This window comes from Aulonocara sp. 'chitande type north' Nkhata Bay, linkage group LG7 (assembly GCF_057382095.1).
Source record: "Aulonocara sp. 'chitande type north' Nkhata Bay isolate Kocher_YH1m ecotype deep benthic linkage group LG7, A_spYH_male_GT1.1, whole genome shotgun sequence".
NCBI lineage: Eukaryota > Metazoa > Chordata > Actinopteri > Cichliformes > Cichlidae > Aulonocara > Aulonocara sp. 'chitande type north' Nkhata Bay.
In genome coordinates this window covers 62,191,196-62,216,028 of record NC_141350.1, presented here as the reverse complement: position 1 = coordinate 62,216,028, position 24,833 = coordinate 62,191,196, and the positions used below count along the sequence as shown (strand labels likewise).

Sequence of the window (24,833 nt, the reverse complement as noted above, 5' to 3'; positions counted from 1 at the left end):
ATTGACAGATGATTTATTATGCATGTATGCATTAATGTAGCCAGCTCATACTGTGAATAAATTTGAGATTTGAAGGGAGAGGAGGACGTTATAGAAGAAGAAATCACATGTTGCCCAATTAGGCAACATGTTTTTAGGTGTTCTAAAACTTTTGACTGGTAGTGTGTGTGTGCATGTGTGCGTGCGTGTGTTAGATTCAAATTATTGTAGGGTCTTTACCTTGCGATATAAAGTGCCTTGAGGTGAGTGTTGTTGTGATTTGGTGTTATTTATACACATAAATAAATAAGTACATTAAATAAAAGAAATAATATTACTCATCCTTAAGTTCTCCTTTACACTTTTTATACTATTATTCCTTTATGTTCAGTATTATCTGCAAAACTTTGCTTTAAAGTATCTTTATTTTGCCTTCATTTATATGAAGTGAATTTTTAAATGTATGTCAGTACTTAAATTTCAGCAATTTTCACTTATTTGGAATCTTTTGTCGTACACGTTAATTCAAATAACAATATATACAGTTTGCACATTTCTGATCTATATAACAAGCACATACAAAAGCAGATACAGTTCAAAAACACACTGTGCAATTCACTCCTAACCCTAAACACCAGCATCGAACCCCAGCCCATCAAACATCCTGAACAAAGAGCAATATTTAAAGCTGCACTAACCAATATTTTTGTATTAACACTGAATCAAATGAGCCTCACTTGAATGGCAAACACAATGCGAATGATCATTGGTTTGGTTTAATAGAGCTCATCTATATTTAGTGTCAGTGTTGCTTCATATCTCATGGATATTTGTATTTAGCACGTTAACAGCTTGTTTCTGCTGCCACCAAGTGGTCGAAAGTCTACCAGTTCCACCACAACTTTACTTATTGTCTTCAAAGTTAATATTTGTTTCCCGTGTAATAACAACGCTTTATCACCTTCTAAACAAGAGTGTTCTAGTTTAATTCAGTCCTTCCATTTGTCCATTACTAACAGACATATTTCTCTCGCCAACTCACCGGTGCTTTTGGTTCAGTCTTCACCTGGAAGGTTCCCCAGCAGCTCCAGCTGTGGGTTTGCTCAGTCAATCCCTTGTATCAAACAAGAAAGGATTCTTTTTATAAAAGAAAAAACAGAACTCAGACACGAGAAGAGATTTTAAGCCAGACCAGCTGGCTTAGAAGAAGGGGTACCCAGAACTGGGCAGTGTTTGGATCTGAGCTCTCTCTCTGCACTGAGCAGCAGATACCCCACACACTCAAACACCGCCCACTCCATTCCACCACCACACACAGTTGTACACACACACACACACACCCAGTGACCCCCTATGTCTGAGCCAGCTGAGTGTATGTATCTGAAGGAGCAGGCTCACCTGTTGTTATCACTCATGGTATATTTAGATTTGCCACAGATGCTACCAGTGTGTGTGTGTGTGTGTGTGTGTGTGTGTGTGTGTGTGTGTGTGTGTGTGTGTGTGTGTGTGTGTGTGTGCTACAGAGACAGAAATGTGTTGCTGACACTCAGAAGCCTACATGGGCCGTGGTGTAAGAACCCTGGATTACTTCCCATAGACCATCGGCTCTACACATTACAGAGATAGAGAGAGTGATCAAACCTGTGAGCATGTCGTAGATATCAGCACTCCAAGCATCTGCAGCAGAGGATTAGGTCAGCTGTCCACTCCTGTCACTTCTGAGCAGAGGGAGGAAAGGGGACAAGTGTGTTCGGTTGAATTTCTTAGTCTATGAAACCATCAGACAAGGGTGCAGGCTGAGTGTCTGAAAACCCCAAAGACAACAGCCCTACTTGTTTCTAGACTGGAGACAACTATTCCAAAGCAGATTAACTGAAATTTTAGATGGAAATTAGAGCTATCACAAAATCATACATTTACTAGTTGGTTCCATTACATTTAAAAACAACCACTGGTGATAAGAATTTGAATACTATAAAATCAATTAAAATATTATATGTACTCTTGTATTTTTCAACAGCATGTCACACACACAATGTTAAACAGGCTGAATGATAACAATAGTGGTGACTAACATCATGGCAGGAACTCAGGGTTTGAGCTACACATTAGCATATACAACACTGGCCTAAATAATATTGTTTGGTACTACCATTAACATTAATAACTTTGTGATTGCTTTTGTAGTGAGTTAATGACTGCAATTTCATCAAACAATGCGGTTTCTCTTTCTTATGTTCTCATGAGCCTGGAGTTCTGTCCGGTCAACTTTGCTGCATTTGTTGAGTGTGAGCATAAAGTTTTAACTTATATACTTGAAAATTCAACAGGCTGCTTATGTTGTCTCTGATATCCTTAACCCTTTAAGACCTACCATAGATAAGATAAGATAAGATACCTTTATTAGTCCCACACGGGGAAATTTCATCCAAGTCCACCAGAGCTTATATTATATTTTTACATGCTCTAGTGCCATTTTTGGGAAGTTTTCAAGTTGATAAACATCAATACAACCATTATTGCCCATATTTTAATAATATGTATGCATTAAGTGCATATTAATTACATAAATTGCACAAAAGTGCAATAAACTACAAAAACATTGAAAATCGGTTTTTGTTTGTTTTTTTGTTTTTTTTAAACATATATTTCTAGTTAGAGAAATTTAAGAGGCTTATCCCTCAAAACTGTAAATACAAAGTTGCATAAAATAGTTTCCCACCACAGGAAATTTATTTTTAGTGTCTTAATAGTTTTATTTTTGAAATACACCAATTTTTATGTACTGCAGGAAAAACGAAAATAAATATTATAGTGCAAATTTGCAAAAAAAACAGCATATGCATCAAAATAAACTATTTCCAGCATCCCAGACATGACACAGAAAGTCATATAGTCAAACATAACTTTTAAAAACACAAGTATAGGCTCATAAGGCCTGATGGTAAAAAACTACATTTCCGCAAAATGACGTCACTTCCGGATTCGGGCAGATCCTGGCGGACATGCGATAGTTCGCGCTGATGGACGTAGGAAGTGTTACAAACAGCTGATCGGATCGGCAAATTTTTATGCAAATTTTGACCCAGGACAAGCTGATGGCATAAGATGTAAGTACAACTCCTCCGGTTTCATATGCAAAAAAACTTATTGCGCTAGCTTACGTGGTTGCAGTGCTACCGGGATTTAAAAATAGTTATGCAAAACGGAGCGTGCCCGCTCCGACCGGCTTTAAATGAGAATCAATACTTTATTAATCTCTAAGGAAATTATGTGACTACAGTTCCTCTAAGACAATAAGAACGGTAACAGACTGAAGTAAATTAAATAATAGAATATATATCCAATATATGTACAACATATAAAAAAGTAGAAAAAGGTACAATATAAAGCGCCTTGAGGCGACTGTTGTTGTTGACACTGTATAAAATTTAACTGAATTGAGTATAAGTTCCATATATAAGTTACAAAATATAAGAAATAGCTCTAATATATACAAATAGCTCAATTACAATAATACAGAATATATATGACTGACATTTTACTGCAAACTGTACAACTTTGCTACTTGTTATTTTCACTTTAGAGGACGTGCAAAAGGGTGTAACTATTGCAGTGTGTACTGTACGATAGAGCTGTTGAACAGGGAAACTAGTGGAGATCGTTCAGTGGTGCCACTCAGTGTATCACTGAACATGCTCCTGTGACTGGCCAGCAGGTCATGGAGTGGGTGAGAGGTATTCTCCACCATTGTCTTTATCTTGGACAACATCCCCCTCTGAGACCATATTAACGGTGTCCAACTCTATCCCCACAACGTTACTGGCCCTGCGGATCAGTTTATTGAGTCTGTTGGCATCTGCGACCCTCGACCTGCTGCCCAAGCATGCAGCGGCATACAGAATGGAACTGGCCACAAGAGACTCAGAGAAAATCCTGACCATTGTCCAAAAGATGTTAAAAGACCTCAACCATCTCAAAAAAATTATTCTATTCTAAAAAAAAAAAGAAGAAGCAAAAAATAAAAAAAAAACACAATTTTGTTGTACATGTACAGTGACACTAAAGGCTATTCTATTCTATTCTATTCTAAAATAGAGGTAGCCTAGTTTATTCTCAGCGTGTACTCAAGCTATTTATAGTCCTCCACATCAACCTCTTGGATTGAAAAAGGGGTCCACAATCAATTCTTTGATCTTTGTCATGTCGAGCTGCAGATGATTCCGCTCACACCACTTGATGAAGCAGTTAACCACAACCCACAACCACAACCACATCCAGTACCAAAGGTCTGTAATCCTGGGGGCCACTGGGACGTGGTGTCAGGAATGACTCAGATTCATCATGAACAGTTTATGAAAGACTCCACAAGCTGGGGTCAAAGGCCTTAAGGACACGGGGACTCACCTCTTTTGTTCCAGCAGACTTGCCTGAGTGGAATCTTCTCATTTGTCTCTGAACTTGTTAATGAATGAAAGTAAAAGGTGGCGAAGGAGTGTCAGGACTTTCACAGGAGGCTATGGTGCAATGTGGAGAGAGAGTGGTGTGGCTGTGGATTGCAGGCTGACTACAGGTAAGGCTACCTCCTCTTTGTTTCTCACTCTGAAGGCCCCATTCCTGCCATTCAGGAGTGATTTGATGTCCTCTGTCACCCACGGCTTGTTATTTGGGTAACAATGGACAGTCCAAGCTAGGAAAATGAAGTCGATGTAGAAGGTTATGTACTCAGTGATACACTCAGTAAGCCCATTAATGTCCTTAAGGTGAGGTTCACAGAGTGTCTCCCAGTCTGCAACCTCAAAACAGCTCTGCTGTTCTGCTAAGACCTCCTCTGACCACCTCCTAATACTCCTAGTGGTCACAGGCTCCCTCCCCACAATAGGCACATAGCGGGGGCACACCCTAATCCTAAAAATGTTATTACTACAGGCAAGTTTTATTTTTGTCCAACTACAACTTTTCTGTGTGCTTTATTGCAAAGTATGTGCCACTATAATAGAAAAGTCACTCCATCACTTTGCCAAATTCCAATAAAATGATCAAATGTATGGAAACTACAATGTTGTTAGGAGGATTTTTTTTTTCTTTCAGTGCCATTGAGGGTCCACAGCAGTGTGGCTGGGTGAAGCTGGGATGTCGAGAGATGAAGTTACTGTGAAATCCATGAGCGTGTGAAAACGAATCCATCTTCACCCAGCTGCCAAGCATAGTCCACAATCCACTGTGTGTGTCAAGACATTCCCTCTTCATGTCTGTGTCTGTGTTTTCCTCCAGCTCCTCCATCAGCATTAAGCATTTCTTTTATCTTATACAATACAATTTATGAAATACTTTATTGCAAAGAATTGCTGAACAACATAATACTTGTGACACTACTGTATGTAAAGTCATTAGTCTCAGAATCATACTCACTGTTTTAAAATCCAGTACTTGATTTATAAATAAGAGGTGGTTGTGGTGGAGGTGAATATATAAAGCATGCACAGCACAGATATTGTCTAACTCTCCACAGTTCCATCACAGTTCCAAAAGAGTTGAGATGAGTAGCAATGATTTTAGAATCTTATAAATCAATCTTTTATTCACAAAATAACAGAAAAAAAAATCAAATTCTGGCTTTTCATTGTCCCATTTTTGGTTTCATGATGCTCCAAATGTTGTCAGTTGATGAAAGGTCTGGACTGCAGGCAGCCTAGCTCAGCACCCGGACTCTTCTACTACAAAGCCACGCTGGTGAACTTCTGCCCATCGTTACTTCTCTGAAACTCCAAGATGCTCTTTTTATACCCAATTATGCTACTGGCCTATTGCCAATTATATAATTAAATAGTTGCAAAATTGTCCTCCTTTTTAGTACCATTTACCTAGCATGCATATCTCTGGGAAGAAACCTGACTGCCTGTAGGAAGTTCACACAAAGAGAATACAAACTCCATGCAGAAATGTCCCAGCCAGGACTAGAACCGTATTAGCATTATATCGCATCGCAGGAGAATCATAAATGCCATTTATTCCAATAGTCTAGAACAACCAACTGTTCATGAAAAAGATTTGTGAGTTTTCCCGACTTGTGAGTTGAGGTAGAAAAGTCATAGAAACAAAACAAATAAATAAAAAGCAACTGAAAAGGCCCACCTTTTTATTTGAAGGTGAACAGTCTGTTTCTGGTTTCTCAGTAAGCTGTTTGCAAGTGTGTGTAAAAAGGAGGAGTTGGTGCTCGGCAGTTTGGATGGCAGTGATTTGTATTTATTTTTTAGCTCAGTATGTGCAGCTTTTCAGCCCTCTGCTCCAGCTCGGCTCACACCACAGGGCTCGAACCTCCAGGCCCCAGCAGGTACTGAAATGGGGAAGGTGTGGTTAGCGTGACAGGTATCAGCTGTGCCAGCCAGCCTTCCTCGGCGCTGTCCCCTGATCCTGATCCTCCAGCTGAGCCATAAACCACACCCAAAATGAAACACAGATATGGTATTTAAGACCATTAAACAAACAATTTTGTGAATTCATGGCCTTCACACGTCCAGAAAACATAACAAAAATATTGTCTCAGGGGCCATTACTTGGTTTTGGCTCTCTCAGTGGTATATTATCACTTTATGTTCCTGTTACAATGCAGGAACATGGCCTCCCTCTTCCTTCTGCTGGGGTGAGCGCATGGTTGTCAACGAGATGTGTGGCCTTGGGTCTTCAGCCCTCTTGTTGCCAATGGCTGCTGTCTCCTAGGTCTTTTGTGCGTGTAACACACAGCAAAATTATGTGTTTATTTGTGTACCTCCCTTTGTGTCCTTCGGGTGCTGTGTTGGAGTTGGAGACCCAGCATGTCTGTTGGCTTCGAGGATGGACAGTGGTGTTCTGTGCCGCCAATTTATTTAAAAACATTTAGATGAGATTATGCTATGAAATAAGAAATTAAAATGCTTTATCCCTCTGTTGAATTACCTTCAGTTCAAATTCTATTTATATAATGCCAAATCACAAAGACACACTTTGGAAAAGCCCCAAGGATTCATAAGAACTAATGATTACATGCAGAGTAGTAATAATAATGGATTGGATTTATATAGCGCTTTTCAAGGCACCCAAAGCGTTTTACAATACCACTATTCATTCACTCTCACATTCATACACTGGTGGAGGCAAGCTACAGTTGTACAGTTGGGGCAGACTGACAGAAGCAAGGCTGCCATAATCGCGCCATCGGCCCCTCTGGCCAACACCAGTAGGCAAGTAGGGTAAAGTGTCTTGCCCAAGGACACAACGACCAGGACAGAGAGCCCAGGAATCGAACCGGCGACCTTCCGGTTACAGATGCGATTCCCAACCCCCTGAGCCACGATCACCCCCAATACTTGAGACAGCATTCTCAAGTATTGTTCTAAAATTAATATTTCACTAACCGCATGCACCGTTTTTCCCTTTGGCTTCACCCACTTCTCATATAACTCTTTCAATCTTGCATATAGTTCTTTTGGATTCTCATCAGGTTTTACCTCCAGTGAACGGAATCTCAGTCTATGTGTCTCAGGATTAATGTCATATTTTTGAAGGATAGCTGCTTTAACTTTGTCATAGTCTAGAGAGTCATCCATATCCATATGAACATACGCACCTCTTGCTTTGCCAGTGAGTAAAGGAATCAGATGAAAAACCCAGTCCATTTTTTGCCACCAGCAAACTACAGCCATGCGTTCAAATGTTGTTAAAAAATGTTCAATATCATCCTCCTCTGTCAATTTTTCCAGCCTGGGTTCATAAAAGCGAGACTGACCTGATTGAGGATGTATTTGCTCATTACTGGAGCCAGCACAGGGAGGATTCTCCTCTTCAAAGGACTCTACCTCTGGTTGTTCAGGTTCCTCCACTTGAGGCTCAGGGACCGGGGAGGTACGAGCTTGCACTTCTACCTGCAACAGCTGAAACTGATGTTGCAGTGCTCTAAAGCGCTGTTCCTGGCGGGTAAACTCCTCCCTTCTTCTTGCTTCCTGGGCCTCCTGCTGACCCATATGAGAACGAAGCATGGAAATCAGTTCTGACATTGTCGGCTCCTTACCTTGGCTCTCAGTACTATCCACCCCTCCAGAGGCTCCATTTTCCTCTCCTCCTTCTACTTGCTCTACAACTCCAACTGGCTGGTTTTGACAATCTCCTTTTGCTCCTCTGCCACTCCTTCCCATTCTGTGCATGGCTTGATAAGTGAAGAGGGGAAAAAAAGAGAAAAAAAATCCTGTGCCTTCAACTGCTGATCCCCCTCCTGACACCACTTGTGATGGACCGAGCAGTGAAGGAAACTTAGGCACAGGTTAAAGTCCAAAATTTTTTTTTTTTATTTAACCCAAAAAACATAATTGGTTAACTCATGCAAAAAGAATCAAAATCTTGGGCACATAAAAGAGGTCAAACTAACAAAACTATACTCAAAGTTGACAACACAACTGATAACTCAAACAACCTGACCTCACTTAATGAGACAAAGGGGAAACTTAAATAGTGGCTGATCAGCCCACAAAAACAGGAGAAGGGGTAAAACACACAAAACCTAACTAAACCAAACATAATCAACTCCAATTCCCCCCCATGGTCCTGAATTATGGTATGAACCAATTTGTAGTCTTCCTTCAAAGCTCGCTCCGCCCCTTTTCCACCTCTTGGCTCCTTAATCAAGGGACTGGAACAGCTGCAACTAAGGTAACTCAGAAAACAAAAGATTAATCATACATAACAGTGTAAACTAAAATGTGCGCACTTATTTTAGAATGCAGTGTTATGTGGATATGTGAATTAACTAAACCAAAACCAGTTATTTATTGTCCTGTAAATAAATTCCTATATTTAAAGAAAGAAATGTGAATGCAAGGTTACTTATAAGCCTCTACACTAACATGGTGATATTACCACTGTGTGGCTGTAAGTGCAGCCATCACACAGATATAACCAAGCACAACAGTAAACAGTCCAGTGGTCTTTCCTCCCATGTTCCCCTGTCAGGGTTAGAGGGTAACTGTTGTCACATATTTGGGATAGCTCACCTAATGACTGACAGGTGGGCACCAGATCTGAACTCTGGCACTGTTTCCCATCAGTTTTGAAGCAGTTTTGAAGCATTTGACATACAAATTTAAATATTGGTCTGGTTTTGTCCAAACAGATATACACAAACCCAACTAAACAAAGAATTATTCCAAACAAATATTTTATTTAGTAAACAAATATTAACAAATATTTTATTTAGTAAAATATTTGTTAATATTTGTCTGCCATTTATCACCAAAATTAAAGTATTGTAGAATCATTATTTTGAAAATGTTTGAAAAATATAAAATGTTGAGATATCCTTGCTGATACATTTTTGTGAATTTATTAGATGGTTTCTCATGAATAGGAATAACTTTGGATATTGAAGTTTTTAAAAATTACCACGATATTTTTATGTACTTTGCATAACAACAAAATCTGAGTGAACAGTAAACATAGCTCACAAGAAGTGATGAAAAACTGTAGTTATCTTTGGACTGGGACTTGATTACAAGCACCTCTTTAAGATTACCCTCTGTTTTGGACACAAACAGCTAGAGACACCACAGTTAAGGAGGCATTCCTGTTACATTTCATGAAGTGCATTTTAAGTCAACCCCCATGAGGTGCATGTCTAGGTCATACAACTAAGGGACTGTCTGAAAATAGTCACTCAACCAGCTTCTTTAAAAAAAAAAAAAAAAGATACATTTTTGTGAGACGTGAATTATAATTAAGATACATAATAACACTGACATTTTTGGTTAAGGACAAGAAATCTTGTTGTTCCCTCTGGTGGTCAACCTGTGTAATTAACAATATTTGACATTTTCAGTATTTTCCTGCAAATACAGAAAGTAAGGCTTATTCCACAGCTGCCTTAAATTAAAAGTATTGATAATTACCAAACTCCTTTTTAAAAAAAAAAAATTAAAAAAAATCTATCTGTAATGGTTAATTGACTGGTTTAATCAAAAGGATATTTTTAATATTAAAATATAATTATAGTCGTTATCCATGCTGTTTTAAAAAAAAAGTTGAAAAAAGTAAAGTAAAAATATTTGGCTTTTTAAAAACATTTTATTAAGATGCCAGAAAACAGATACTTACTTGCATTCTTGAAAAATTAGTTTTAGTGATTGAATGTCAATCATTTCTGACTTTTCACTGAATCCATTGTCTTTAAAGTGTTTTGAAACCAAATGTAGCTGAGCGATTCTCAAAATAATGGACAAAACATGTCCCCCAGATAAAACCTTATTATTGGGCTAAAAACATGCATAAAAGTCTTAACCCAGTTAACTAAAAGGCAAACCAAGGCAATGTTTATACAACAAAAGTATAATTTAGCTTTACAGTCTCATTGTAATAGCATCTGTTGCTTAATACATAATCTGTATATATGCATATAAATAACACTTAAGGATAAATACGTGTCAGAAAAATTTCTAGTAAGTATAAAATGGTCAATTTCAGGCTAGAATGGCAAAACGTAACTTTTTAGTAGAAGAAGGGAAGTATGATCAGGGAGTATCAAAAAATGAGAAAGAAAATTAACAGCCAGTCAAAGCTCAGAAAGGAAAGAGAAAGATGGAGAAATGGAATTTAAGAGGAAAAATTAAAGAACATTGGTGATCTGAAGGGAAAAAAACAACAAGTCCAGCAGTATGTAAACATAAACCCACAGACTCCTTTAAACATCAGTTTTGAGGAACCGAGCAGTAGTAGGCAGCTACTTGCTGGTGAATCATTAAGATACATAGCTTGAAAAAATGCATTACAAAGAGATTAAAGCATTCAAAGGCAAATAGAAGATGGAGCTCACTTTCACACCAAACTTCAGAAACATAGTGGTACTCTGTCAGAGTTTATGGTTCTCAACCAAGACAAATTAAGAAGTGAAACAACCGCCCATGTCCACCTACTTCAAAATCAAACATGAGGAGTACAGAAACATAAGAAGTTGCAATGAAACAACAGTTATTGTGCATGTTGACTTCTGAGGCCTGGAAATGCAAATTCAGCTCAGAAATACAACTATGCCATTATGGACAAAACCTACAGATAACACTTCACACGGGCATGTTTTACACCAAACATGAAAAGGTAGGATTCTTCACAACTTCAGTCCAAGCACCAGGATGCAGCAGCCATATGGACTGACATGGATCATGTCCTGAAAGATATAATGGTCAAAGCAAACAGTTTTGCTGTCCTTCCTCCAACTGAGATTCAAGAATGCAACATGGAATTCCCTACATCCCATGGCAAGGGTGCCCCAGATGGCACTGGGGCGACAGTGAAGAGATGTGCAGACCCCGTTGTGCTGAGAGGTGAGGACATTGTGGATGGCAGACACTTACACTAGATTATCATTATATCTTATGACACTATACTCGTGCAACCATTGAAATCCATCACAGGAACAAGAAAGATTCATAAAGTATTAGCTCAGAAGAATATCATCCATTGCAGACATGTTTCATGTTTTTGCAGTAAGCCACTGATTTTCCAGTGTTTCAGTCCAGTTGCTTACTCTTTTGATGGTATCTCATGACACCCAGATGAACATCAGATTTCTGTGGCTGTTGTATAACAGAGACCTCTGGCGATCTTGATGGAACCAAGGGAAGAAGAGCCCAGCAGAGCACCTGAAGCAACTGAACTGAACAGCCACACAGTTTATTTCCGTACAACCAAATACTAGACAATAATGGAGGAGCATCTGGCGAAGGACCTTTTTTGAGTCCTCAAAACAATCCTAGCATGTTAGTCTCACTGATGTGTCCCATACAAATCATCTGTTTTTAACCATTATGACAAAGTAGATAAGATAAAACCACAGAATTCTGTGCAAGAGGCCCATTTGTTTATTCCTTGGTAATAATATTGTATGGCCCACCATTATTGTCTAAGACTTTTTTTTCTTTGTACAAATGCAGTTAATACCTGAATAAAGACCTAAATTATTTGATCCCATCAAATTATTTCAAGATTACATTTTAGCAGATGGTTTTCTCACTTCACAGATTATTTAGATGAATTCAAGGAAGACATGATTAAACCATCAACTGCAAAAGGACTGTTCATAGAAACCAGAAAGCCTTTTAACCAAGCCAATTAGCCCATCTACATGTGGAACCACAGGTAACCTATGTTTTTACCCCCAATCACAGAGCAATAAGATCTTGGTCTGCCATCTGATGCATTTGTAGAATTCTCATCAGCACAGATTACTACTAGTAATACAAGAGAGTGAGTGTGGAAAGTCATGTAGTGGAAACCACAGGGGGCGACTTTGAGGTTGTAACTAGGAAGGAACTGGGTTGGGTTATTTCTAGAGCATGTGCTGCTCCAGTCCAGGACGTGACAGCTGAGCATGTACCAGAGGAAGGCTAAGCTCAGGGCCTCACTGTAATAACCACATGCACGTTCATATAATCAACATTAGTGATGACTTTCAGCCTAGTCATGTACATACATACAATACTTTGTTTCTCAGCCTTTTACAGCATCACTAACATTTATCCCATTTACAGAATTCAACTCTACTGCTCAAGAGAAAAACCACAGACTCATTTACTCATTGGCACAGGGTAGTACCAAAGCAAACTGGGTTATTCAACCCCAATCATCTTAAACATCTGAGTACTTGATGGGGGCTGGGACAGATGAAGTGTAAAGCAATGCGATCCAGATGCCTTCATCCAAACCAATATGTAGAAGCCTGTGGGGCGTCAAGTGACGGAGTTCATGAGGATTCGCCGAAAAGCTCTGTGGGCAGTATTCTGCATCACAAGTGCAGTGTGTGACAAAGGCCTTGACTAACTGGCGTTATTATTTCATCACATACATCACATTATGAGATGAGATTTCTTAGCAGTATCTATTTTTTATAGTCTGTATGGAAGGTGTCCTTTATTGTTTTAAACATGAGCTTAGTGGCTTTATGCTGTGACATCATTTGCAGTTTGTAAATCACACTCAACTAAAATTTTACTGTACTTTTATCCACGGTCCTCTTTTTTTTATTTCAATTTTAACATAAAATAATAAAATTAAAATGTAAACTTTACCAGAAGTAGTGCTCACAAAGACCTGAAGGACACAGAGTGCATGCAGTGATCAGGTGCATAATGTGCTGTCACACATCACTCCATCTTGTGGGCAGTCGAAGTAAAGCAGGAAGGCTGTACAAGCTTGGTTCAAAACTACTGCATGCAAGTGTGCATTCTGTCCGCAGGTGGAGACATTAACATACAGCAAACACTTTGTTTGCTTTATTCATAACTGCCGAGCCAGGAGACCGATTGGATTTACATATTATTTTAAGTAACTGGTATCAAATACTCTGTTTTTTGTAGTAATTTGTGGTTTTGCTATACTAGTGTGTATCAATTATATTGTGTACCATTAATTTTGAATGTCATTTTTTTCCACTACGAGGCAATGTACACGAGGCAAAGGCGTTCCCTAATTTAGTGTAACTAACATGACCTTGAATATTACTATGCAGCCATTTGGAAAGTTTTCACAGGACTACAGAGTCCTGTGAAAACCTAAGTACACCCCACACCATCCCGCTGCTAAAGAGATAAGCTGCACAGTATGCAAGTAAATGTCTGATGTGCATACAGGAGCTCCACAAGGGACTGTGCCATCTTTTTCAGCTCCACTCCCATGAGCACAGACACAGGAGATATTTGATATCCCATGCTATCACATATGCTGCTAATAAAGGAGGACTTCCCACTAAATGTCAGAAAACTTAAATTTTAAAAACCACTTATTTGGGTGTCCACGCCTGCCCCCTGAGCATTTTAAGGCTGAGAGGTTAAAAAAGAAATAAACTGTTAAGAGATTAACAATCGATGCTCAAAATGTCATGCTTAATTTCCAGAGTGAAACAGTCTTCAGGACCCACTCCACAAGCCTCGCCTTTTTAGCCCATATTTAACTACATAAAAAATAAGTAGACATGCCCTTTATTTTTGCTACATAGAAATTTGTTTTTATTAGTCATCTTTCGTGAGCAATAACAGTATTGCAATAACTGGTGATTAAAACAACCACAGAAAATGCAGGGAAAATGCTTTTTTTCAGTTGAACACAGTGAAATCCCTCCTAAATCCCACAGCAAGTCTCTACATAATTGAGTAAGGCATCACTCAACTATGAAGTTAGGTGGCCCTGGTTGGAAGTCGAGTGATGCAACAAGCCTCCACTCTTAATTTAGGAACAACCAATCCCCTCACTGTTACTGGCAGCCCTAAGCAGCTGAACAACACCCACCCTCCAGAGGAGGGCACAGCTGAAGCATGTAACATCCTGCTCCCTGCTCACACACGTTAAATATCCACTGCTTCCTTTTAATCAAGACCCACAGTCTCACTGGTTGTGCAGTCATGCACACCTCATATCAGTCATTCATGTTGGATCAGTGAAGAAGAGTTCAAAGCTCATCACAGTCACATTACAGTATATAGTATGGATATAGCTGGCAGGACATCATTTTGGTGTTTCGAAACCAGATGCGATGAACAGGGTCAGCTCTGACTGAAACTGCATGCTCATTGGCTAATGGCTTGTCAACCATAAATTGGTACCCAGTGAGAAGATCAAAAATAGTTGCAAAACAACCAAAATTAAGAAAATGGAGTCCACTTTCTGTACCGTATGACCTGAACTGAACAACCGAGCCCACAGGATAATCTAAAACATGTTTAGAGAGACCCCGGCAGAGGGCCGATACCCTTATGTCCCCCCTTATTGAGTAAGGCATCACTCAACTATGAAGCAAAGTCTAGGGTTCATGAGGGGTGCAACACAACAAGGGCAACAGCACGAGCTATATAAGCTCAGACTACAAACAGTGTCAAAGATTTTACAATTTCCAAAAAAACAATTTACAAATTCTTTACACTGTTAACTTAATTAGGAGGGGAAAAGGAAGCATATTAATTTTCAGGGTCTCCAAGGCCAAAACAAGAAACAAAAACCCCACTCCTCCGGGAAAAAGAAGAACACACTAAATTCTAGGTTAAGACCAAAGAAAAAGTACTATGCCTGTGCCTGGCCACAAAACAGAAGAAAAGGTTTTTATAACGAGGAAATGGCAGAGAATACGAACGCAAACTAGAAGTGATGGCGCGTTTGAAGCTGAAGCTCATGTGTCAAAAATAAATAAATCAACACACTGCTTCAGAAACACTGTGTCGAGGCTTTGTTTGTCTGAAAGAGTCACATGATCAATGACGTGATCAAAGCTTCAATTGCCATGCGACTGCTTCAGTACTTGATTTAGTGGCTTTTAAGGAATTGAATCATTGGTGGGATTTATGCTGTTTTGGTGGTGATTTTGTGTGACAGCAAACCAGTGTGTGACATAATTACAGACATAAAGCCAGGAAGAGTGGACGCTCTGCCTATTCCTAAATAAAAACAGTTTATCAGCAGTTCTGCTCCCAGGTCTAAAATGTACATAAGAAGTACACATACTATAGCTATAATTATAGAAGTTATAGTATAAGTTATAATATAAGCCTGTGCCATCAGAAACTGAATTTGAATAAGTTCAATTTGAATTTGAATTGCTCAGATTGAATCTGAATTGTAACTTGAATAAATGCTTTTGAAAACTGAATTTGAATTAGTTTAATTTGAAATTGAATTTATGGTTTGAAAATGATCATCACTAAATTGAAATTGCATTTTATATTTTGAAAATGAATTGATTTGCTTTGAAACTGCATTTTATCCTTTAAAAATTCAGCTCTCGAATAATTTCAGTTTCACTTCTCACCATTCAATTTCAGTTCCAAAAGTCAGTTTTTTGGAACTTACATCCGGTTCCGGTTCAAGCGCAGATTAATAGAACTACGTTTTACCAGCGGACCGAAAGTGTTACTGACAGGAATCTACAGCATCTTGAGCTGAAGTAAGACTTCAGAAGTCATTCGTCATGTCGAATGACCAGCGGATAAACTCTCAGGTTGGTATTAAATGTATTACATGTATAAGAACAAGCGTCATGTTAACAAATGATAGCCGTAAGGTAACTTTTATGCTTATTGTAGCTGTTAGCTAAAAACGCTAATTTAGCGTAGTTTGCCCTGAATTCAGCTTTGACAAACAAATATGATCGACTGTTTCTAGTAGAATTCCAGAGTTGTCATCTTGTACCCTCTCAGAGTACCCCCTCTGTATGCTTGCAGAGACCCCTACAGTAGGGAAACATGCAAAACAGTGCCCAAACTTTTGTATTTTAGCTTTATTTATGTCTTACACAGCATCCCAACTCTTTAGCTAACTTAATAACTTTAGCTAAAGTTAGTCTAATTCATTAGTGCAGCATTACTGGGTCACCTCTGTTTGAAGTGATATAATATGATATACAACTATCACTGAAACAGCAAACTTTGTAAATAAGCAAACAACACTTCTCATTCTCTAAACGTTTGGCCACAGCTGTAGATTACACTATCAGTGCTTGTTCACTCTTGACAATAATTACATTTCAAAATTTACTTTGTGCATTTACAGGTAAACAATATCTAATATTTTATCTAAATGACTGCTTTGTCTTTGAAAAGGGTGAAGAGCCTGAGGCCGGTGACAGTCCAGTTCTACTCTAAGTACATCCTTACAGTGGCTCACAGGACAAGGCCACATTCCTGTCCTGCCAGAAGAGAAGATTAACTTCAGAGTCTTCATGCAGTTCAACCACACCTGTCATATTCCATACGGCAGGGGTCTCAAACTCCAGTCCTCAAGGGCCAGTGTCATGCAACTTTTCCATGCCCTCGAGGACTGGAGTTTGAGACCCCTGCCGTATGGTGTTCATGCTGTTTTCTACCCCACAGTTACAGCATGTCTGACTGCCTGTTCAGCATATGCAAAAATATGAGTTTAAGCATGTGATGACTAAGGCCTTCCATTATGGTGTTTGTCATCACATGTCACAGACATCTGGATGATCATTTGGAATAAACAAAATACTAAAAACTTGTTACTTCATCTTTATTATTATTATTATTTTACATTGTTAGGCATTAGGTTTATTTGTAGTAGTCCTTTCCAACTTCTTTCCCTCTTCCATGTTACTGTGGCAGCTTGTCAGCATCTATTTGGGGTTGGGAGTGGAACAGAAAGTAAGGAAATCCAAAGTGCCATTAAAACCAGGAGAGGTTCTTATATTTCAGAAGAAGGGCTTAATTCAAAAGAAATGACCTCAATGCCATATTTTATTTAGGAACCCTAGAGAGCACTTTGCAAAATAACACATTCTTATAATTTCACCCTCAGATGAGCCAAGCTACAACTGTCAGGGAAGGTGATGTAGGTACAGAGCATATGAGAGTGGTTAAGTTAATGTCTCTTGTCTAGATGAAGGCACAAGAGGGATCAATGGCAAGGCGTAGAGATTCAGTATCTTCAGTCTTCAGTGGACACTCCATTTCTGGCACAAAACACCTGTAAAAGATGGTCGATTTAGGAGGTGACCCGACAACTTCAGCCTGTCAAACACATTAATGGAGCAGTATGCTTTAAAAAAAAAAAAAAATCTAATTAAGCATGCACTCAGTACCCTAAGAATTATTATGGTAGTTAAACACAGTGATAGTTGTATATCATATTATATCACTTCAAACAGAGATGATCCAGTAATGCTGCACTAATGAATTAGACTAACTATTCACTTTAGCTAAAGTTATTAAGTTAGCTAAAGAGTTGGGATGCTGTGTAAGACATAAATAAAGCTAAAACACAAAGGTTTGGGCACTGTTTTGCATGTTTCCCTACAGTAGGGGTCTCTGCAAGCATACAGAGGGGGTACTCTGAGAGGGTACAAGATGACAACTTTGGAATTCTACTAGAAACAGTCGATCATATTTGTTTGTCAAAGCTGAATTCAGGGCAAACTACGCTAAATTAGCGTTTTTAGCTAACAGCTACAATAAGCATAAAAGTTACCTTACGGCTATCATTTGTTAACATGACGCTTGTTCTTATACATGTAATTCATTTATTACCAACCTGAGAGTTTATCCGCTGGTCATTCGTCATGTCGAATGACTTCTGAAGTCTTAATTCAGCTCAAGATGCTGTAGATTCCTGTCAGTAACACTTTCGGTCCGCTGGTAAAACGTAGTTCTATTAATCTGCGCTTGAACCGGAACCGGATGTAAGTTCCAAAAAACTGACTTTTGGAACTGAAATTGAATGGTGAGAAGTGAAACTGAAATTATTCGAGAGCTGAATTTTTAAAGGATAAAATGCAGTTTCAAAGCAAATCAATTCATTTTCAAAATATAAAATGCAATTTCAATTTAGTGATGATCATTTTCAAACCATAAATTCAATTTCAAATTAGACTAATTCAAATTCAGTTTTCAAAAGCATTTATTCAAGTTACAATTCAGATTCAATCTGAGCAATTCAAATTCAAATTGAACTTATTCAAATTCAGTTTCTGATGGCACAGATTTCTGCCCATACAGTTCATTGTAAGTTGTAGATTTAAGGTGTTCATCATATTTTAGGCCACCAGATGTCACTAAAGATGACTGTGTTGAAAAGGTTCGAGTAATGAACCATTTTTCAATAAAAGCTTCAATACTTCACAAGGCTTCATTTGGCCATCACTACAAACTAGGTCGCACAACAGAGACACACTTACCAGCACTCAGAGAAAGTAAAATGGTAAAAATGGTGCGACTTGCTGGGAAACCAGTTTATTGTGTCAAAAATAAATAGAACACTTGAACATGCACATGTAAACTGGAAATACAACCATTCAAAATAGCCATGTATGAAATAGGTGTCCTTTACAATATACAGACACTTCTGATAAAAGCAACAACATTTTACTGCTATTTGTCTATATTTTCCCCAACAGTAAATTAATGTGTTTATAAAAGAGTGAAAAGATCTTTTTACAGGATCTAATTACAGAAAGGTGTGAAATGGTTGCAAAACACATTACCGTAAATATTTAACAAAGATGTTAAAACATGGGGGGGAAAACCCAACAAAAAAACTCAACAACAATTAGCTAATTTTAAAGACTAGCATGATATTGATACTTTAACTTTCACCTTCAATAAGAAATGAGTTTGGCTGACATTGAATCTGTCACACAGTTCAGTGCTTTTATGGAATGACTCAAGTACAACCCTCAGGGTCAATGAAACAACTTCTGTCCACCTGCGATGCTTCAGAGGAAGCTGTGCGTCCTTGTTGACAGTCAAGTCGCTTAACTGCTCACAAATTGGACAACCAATCCAACCAAGAAGTCCTCAGCAACAGAGAAATCCCTCATCAGGACTCCCCGCCCATAATTGTAAGGAACTCCTCCTGGTTTACTGGAAAGGGGGTAAACAAGTCCAGTCAGTCAATGAGAGCACCAAACACAAAAGAAAAAAAGTTTTAAAAATGTCAGTTTCAGTTCTCTAAAATACAAAAAAACCTTTCGTTTTTGCATGTATGTGTATATATGAATTTCTTGTAATCTTTTTATCTCATTTATTTAAATTCTTTTATTTTGACTACAGTTTCTCTGTTCAGCCCACTTTGACCTTAAGTGGGCTGGAGCTGTGAAACTCCTTTTTCTGTCAGTGTAAACATGTTACATAATTTACTGTTCTTTTACATGACAAAAAAAAAGCTGCCGTGACAAAGAAAGAAATCTGTCAACAGGACTCTTTGGACTTAAATTGTAAGAATAAAACTACAGAAAAGGTTCTGGTAGCCAATTGCCCAAAGGGTATTTTGTTTGTTGGTTTGTTTTAAACTGTAGTGGTTTAAAAAAAAAAAAAAAAAAAGTGGTACATGCAGACATTTCTACATCTCTGCCATTCAGTTTGAAACCTTCTGTCCCCCTACAATGAAAATGGAAAGGGTATCACTTCAGCCATTTAATCAATTCTGCACTAAGCTTTGCAGTCTACAAAATCACTGAAATGCAGCCAGATGCTGCTTAATTTACTTTTTCGCTTGTTTCTTCACATTTTCCTGACACGCAGGCATTTAAATCCAGCACCCCCATCTCTCTGTGCAACCTAGCTTCCAAAAGTAGGAAGTAGTAACAAAGTAAAAAATACTTTGTTACTGTGCTTAAGTACAATTTTCAGGTATCTTTACTCTACTTCAGTATTTATCTTTCCAACTTCTTTTTACTTTTACTCAAAACAGGTTCATTACTTTTGCTTTAATGTATTTGGGTCAAGCCATTTGTGTCAGGTAATTTCAAATGCAAGGTTTCTATCAGGTCAACAAACACACAAACTGTGTACAGTTTGTCTCACAGTGTGTTGCTACCTACAGGTCCAGCTGCTGGGTTTCACAGGGAAGAGAAAAGAAAGAGCGCTAACTTCACTGAAAGATGGAAAAGTTTAGAAAGCCAAGAAAGACAGGACAGGAGAGGAAGAAGAGAGCTTAGATTTAAAGGTAAGGACTGCTCAGTGGTATTTGATTTAAATGCAGATTATGCATATTTAAAAGCTTACATGTCAGTCCTCATGTTTTTAAATCAGATATCAGGTCTGTACATGTGACATTATGTTTTTTCATATTGTGAAACATGCTGCAAATCAAACTGAGATAGACTAACTGTTGTGTTATTTAAAAGCTGCATGAAAATCCTCTGCAGGTTAGTGCAGGTAAACAAGTTAGTTTGCTGTACTGTGATGGATTTAAAGTAAAGAACAGTGTGTGACTAGCGCACACTGGCTGTGGGTCCATGGTCAGTGTGAGGTTACATTCAGTGTAGCAGAAATTCACATGAATTTTCACTGATGATGCTGAAATCCACTGACTTAATTCTACCTTCATACCGTATAGGAAAAAGACAGCTTAAATAGTTTACTATCAGCATAGAAGATGGAAATCAGCTAGGACAACTCATAAAACATCTGCTAACATCTGGTTGAATTCAGTTGTGTACATCTGATCAGCTGATCACAGCCTTTACAATAAGAAAATCTACTGAAGGTCTCAGTAGAAATTATTGTGAGTTATGAGTCTTTTCCCCACATTAAGCCATTACAACCAATTTAAGGGTTCCCCCCCACCAGCTGAATCCCACTGTAACCCCTAACTGGCTCTAAAATTTGAGTATATTTCATATTTAAAATCAGAAAAAAAAACATAAAATCAGGGTAGAAAAAAATGGATACATTGACAGTTTGGAGGAAGTAATTGCATCATTTAACTCAAAGATTAATAGGAGAAAAAGAGTCTACGTAATTATCAATGGTCCTGAAAGTAGCTGAACATAATGGTACGTCTGTGAGATGGTTATGAGTAATTTTGCTCTAATGGTTAAAATCTCATGAAGGCATTATTAAGTAAGTTTAGAGACTCAATAGCGCTTAACAGAACCACAAACAATTTTTTGAGATTTGAGGCTTTCTTTTTCAGAGGAGCGCCAGTAGCCAGAGTCGTAAACGGTAAAGATAAAAAACTATTAAGATATGTATTTTTCCCAAACTACTTGACGATAAATATGTCTCCATACGAGCACCTTATAAATGGTGTTCATACGCCTCTTTTGTACGTACACCAAAACAAACAAAAGTCCCGCTCATCCACTCCTGTTCACTTAAACAAACTGAACGCATTTCCCTTCTAGGGATTAAATGTATAGCAATAATTATCAATGTCGAAGAAAAGAGCAAGTGCTGACTTACTTTCACCATCTCCGTCAGTATCAAACTCCTCGATCATGCTGCGGAGCTCTTCATCGCTGATATTCTCCCCAAGTTCCCGCGCCACACGTCTCAGGTTCCTCAAACTGATCTTTCCTGATTCGTCATCATCAAACAGCTTAAAGGCTTTCATGATCTCCTCTTTCGGATCTCGCTCTAGGATGCGATCAGTCACTGCAGAACCATACATAACATGCATCAGAGTTACTGAAACACTTCAGTTAAAGATGTCAGAGATTTTCTTCCCCTCGGCCCCTGTCTGCACAGGGGCACATACAGGGAAAGCAAACTTACCAACTTCGCTGAAGTCCTCGAATGTTATTTTCCCATTTCCCTCTCTGTCATAATCCTTAAGGATCTTGAGAACATCCACTTTCTTCACTTCAAAGCCGAGTGCACGCATTGCCACCTGTTGACAGTTTGTGACAGTGAGATGTTTCTGTATTCCAACAGCAGTACAGCAGATGTAAACATGTGAGGAAAAACTGTTTTTTGAGTTCATTATGACAGACATATTGCACATTTTAACATACTAAACACAGCAGATTAAATACTGCGTCACCGGACTGTTCTTAGCTGTCAAACTTGTTTTCCTCTCATCATCCAGTGCTCACCTTCAGCTCGTGGTAGTCAATTTCTTTGTCTTTGTCTGTGTCAAACAACTCAAATGCTTCTTTGATTTCATGTTTCTGATCCTCAGTGAGCTCTCTCCTCTTCTTACGCTTGGTTTTGTCTGCCATGAGCTCCGTTCTGGAGAGAGACAGATGCAGCATGTGATACACAAATGTATTGCACATCACATCATATTGCAAACATTTTTCTTTAACTTAAGTGACACACTTATCTGCTTTTACCCCAAATTAAAGTTTCAATACAGAGTATGTTGTACAGCGTATGGCAGAACACCACAGCTTTACAGAAGAAGGTTAGCTAAAAAGCAAAGGGCTGACAAAACACACAATAGACAAATATGCAGGCAGTGCACTCAGTGTTTAGACAACGTACACAGCCTTGTGATCAGTTTTACCCAGCCTGAGAAAACAAACTTAAAATCTGTAACTATTTACAGACTGAAGTTTACAGGTATCTACGCTCTGTGTTTGCAACACAAGCAGAGTGCAGTGCATATATCGTTAGCAATCTAACGAAGTATCTACGACCAAATACTTATTCAATAATATCTGATTTATCAGCAACTTAACAACATGATAGAGTAATACTCTGACACCTGTTTATCTAAATATCAACAACATAACAAAATAACATAACAAAACAAATTGACTGTAGTATCATTATAACATTAATTGTCAGATACACATAACACGGAAGTGTTTGGCTGACCGCTGATACAGCTACTTTCCTCGGTTAGATTTTCTTAGTTTTTGGTCCTTTTTCCCCTTTCTGTGCCAATTCAACACAAGATTATCCATTTATAATATTTAATATAGGATTTTCCCCTTACAATTCCACTACACGTACACAAAAGTGTATGTGCACTGAATAAAACGGAATCAGCAACTATGTTGGTCAAGAATGCTGATTTGTTTAAAAAATAAATGAGAAAAAACGCTCCTTTGTACTGTTACTGATGACCTTGTGCTGTGGCTATGCAGTCGTACAGGGGTGGCATCTGAACAGTAGTTTTGCAACTAAATGTGGTCTATAGTACAGTACATTGTAGTCGTCCAAGTCACATTCAAAGAAACGAAAAACAAAAAAACAGTAAGCAGCTAACGTCGACTCTACACTGATTAGTAGCTGCAGCTAATTCCTATGCACTATCGCTCCCGAACAAACACAGCAAACGCGTTGCAAAGTTAACATGCTAGCGCCTCTTATGTGAAAGAGCTAGCGAATAGCTCTGTGCGCTGGTTTGAGGAATGTTGGAATAACTGCGACAAACCGGCTTACCTCAGAGACAGGCTCATTGTGAGGGGATTTAACGGCCCTGAAACAATTACTCTTATTACTGTCACCAAACACAATATCACCGAGGCCGACACACAACAATTCCGTTTATCCGCGCTCACATTCACGCTTCCTATTGGTAGCTGGTCACCAGGCAGCAGCAAATTGCTTTCTGATTGGCTTAGAGTCTTCTTCTTCTTCTTCTTCTTCTTCTTCTTCTTCTTCTTCTGCTTCTGCTGCTGCTGCTGCTGCTGCTTATTCTGCTGCTGCTTATTCTGCTGCTGCTTATTCTGCTGCTTATTCATTTTAATATTTCCTCTAGTGCAATCGCAGCGGATCGGAGCAGTATCGCCGCCAGCTCCACGTGTGCTGCACTGTAGACGCAGTAGACGTGCAGATGTGTATGGCAAATCAATACATATCATCTAAACTACGACGATTATAACACGTAAAGGTCCCTAAAATGTAGTAAGTATTTAAGTATAATTCTGAACAGTATTCACCATAGAACAAGATCCTGTGAGTGTTTTGTTTTGTTTTGTTTTGTTTTTACCGCATTTTATTGTGTGCCAGCTATGTTTAAAAGCTATTTTATACGAGGCTGCGACTAATTATTATTTAAATTAATGTTTAAAATGTACTTGACATCATCATCATCAGCATTATTATTATTATTATTATTATTATTATTATTATTATTATTATTATTATTATTATTATTATTATTATTTCTTTTTATTTTTTTAGCAGTCGTAGTAGTAGTAGTAGTATTTCAACTGCTGAATATCCTATGTAGGATAAATAAAGTATTTTTAATATTGTTGTGCTGATATTTTCTTGGTAAGTTGATTGATTGTTTTTTTAAGCATGATGATGCTGGACCTTTGCAGTCAATGCAAAAAGAAAATGTCGAACAATGAACATATGTGTTCACATATGTGTATTTTATGTCTCCATCTTCCTACTCTAGACCTCCTCCACCTGAATAAAAAAAATACATTTTCATTTTATTTATTTGTTCAGCAATCAGTTGTTTTTTTCATTTGTGTCTCTTTGTAATCTTTTCAGATTTTATTGACTTTTTAACAAGAACTCTCAACTTCAAACAGAAACCCTGCAGGAGTCTTTTAAATCTATAACAATTTTTTAAATTATCACATTTTAAGGTGTTTTGTACACAATTACCTTCATATAAGATGAATGCTGTGCAATGAAAAATCTGTTTCTCTC

The 24,833-nt window shown here is 38.2% G+C and overlaps 2 protein-coding genes and 1 long non-coding RNA gene across 6 annotated transcripts in view; 1 reads left to right on the top strand and 2 right to left on the bottom strand.

Annotated features, from left to right (window-relative positions):
- Window positions 1-1,217, bottom strand: part of LOC147326547 (myocyte-specific enhancer factor 2C-like) — a 35,315-nt gene extending 34,098 nt beyond the window's left edge. For all 3 annotated transcript variants that reach the window (XM_086301822.1, XM_086301821.1, XM_086301825.1), the window contains exon 1: window positions 1,022-1,217. The gene's annotated coding sequence lies outside the window, so the exon portion shown is untranslated. The remainder of the gene's footprint in view (window positions 1-1,021) is intronic.
- Window positions 1,218-15,839: 14,622 nt separating this feature from the next.
- LOC147326546 (uncharacterized) lies at window positions 15,840-16,992 on the top strand. The gene is made up of 2 exons (XR_015130615.1): window positions 15,840-15,979; window positions 16,581-16,992. It is a non-coding gene; the product is annotated as an uncharacterized LOC147326546 (long non-coding RNA).
- A 1,711-nt stretch (window positions 16,993-18,703) lies between these two features.
- cetn3 (centrin 3) lies at window positions 18,704-23,765 on the bottom strand. Of its 2 annotated transcripts, XM_086301820.1 has the most exons (5): window positions 23,607-23,765; window positions 22,310-22,445; window positions 21,990-22,104; window positions 21,678-21,869; window positions 18,704-19,352 (listed from the first exon to the last, which is right to left on the bottom strand). In XM_086301820.1, exons 1-5 carry the CDS (start codon window positions 23,621-23,623, stop codon window positions 19,309-19,311), a joined length of 504 nt encoding a protein of 167 aa, XP_086157946.1. In that variant the 5' UTR covers window positions 23,624-23,765; the 3' UTR covers window positions 18,704-19,308. The 2 variants fall into 2 exon arrangements, with proteins under 2 accessions (XP_086157946.1, XP_086157945.1); XM_086301819.1 differs by lacking the exon at window positions 23,607-23,765 and having other exon boundaries at window positions 22,310-22,483.
- Between the last annotated feature and the right edge of the window lie 1,068 nt (window positions 23,766-24,833).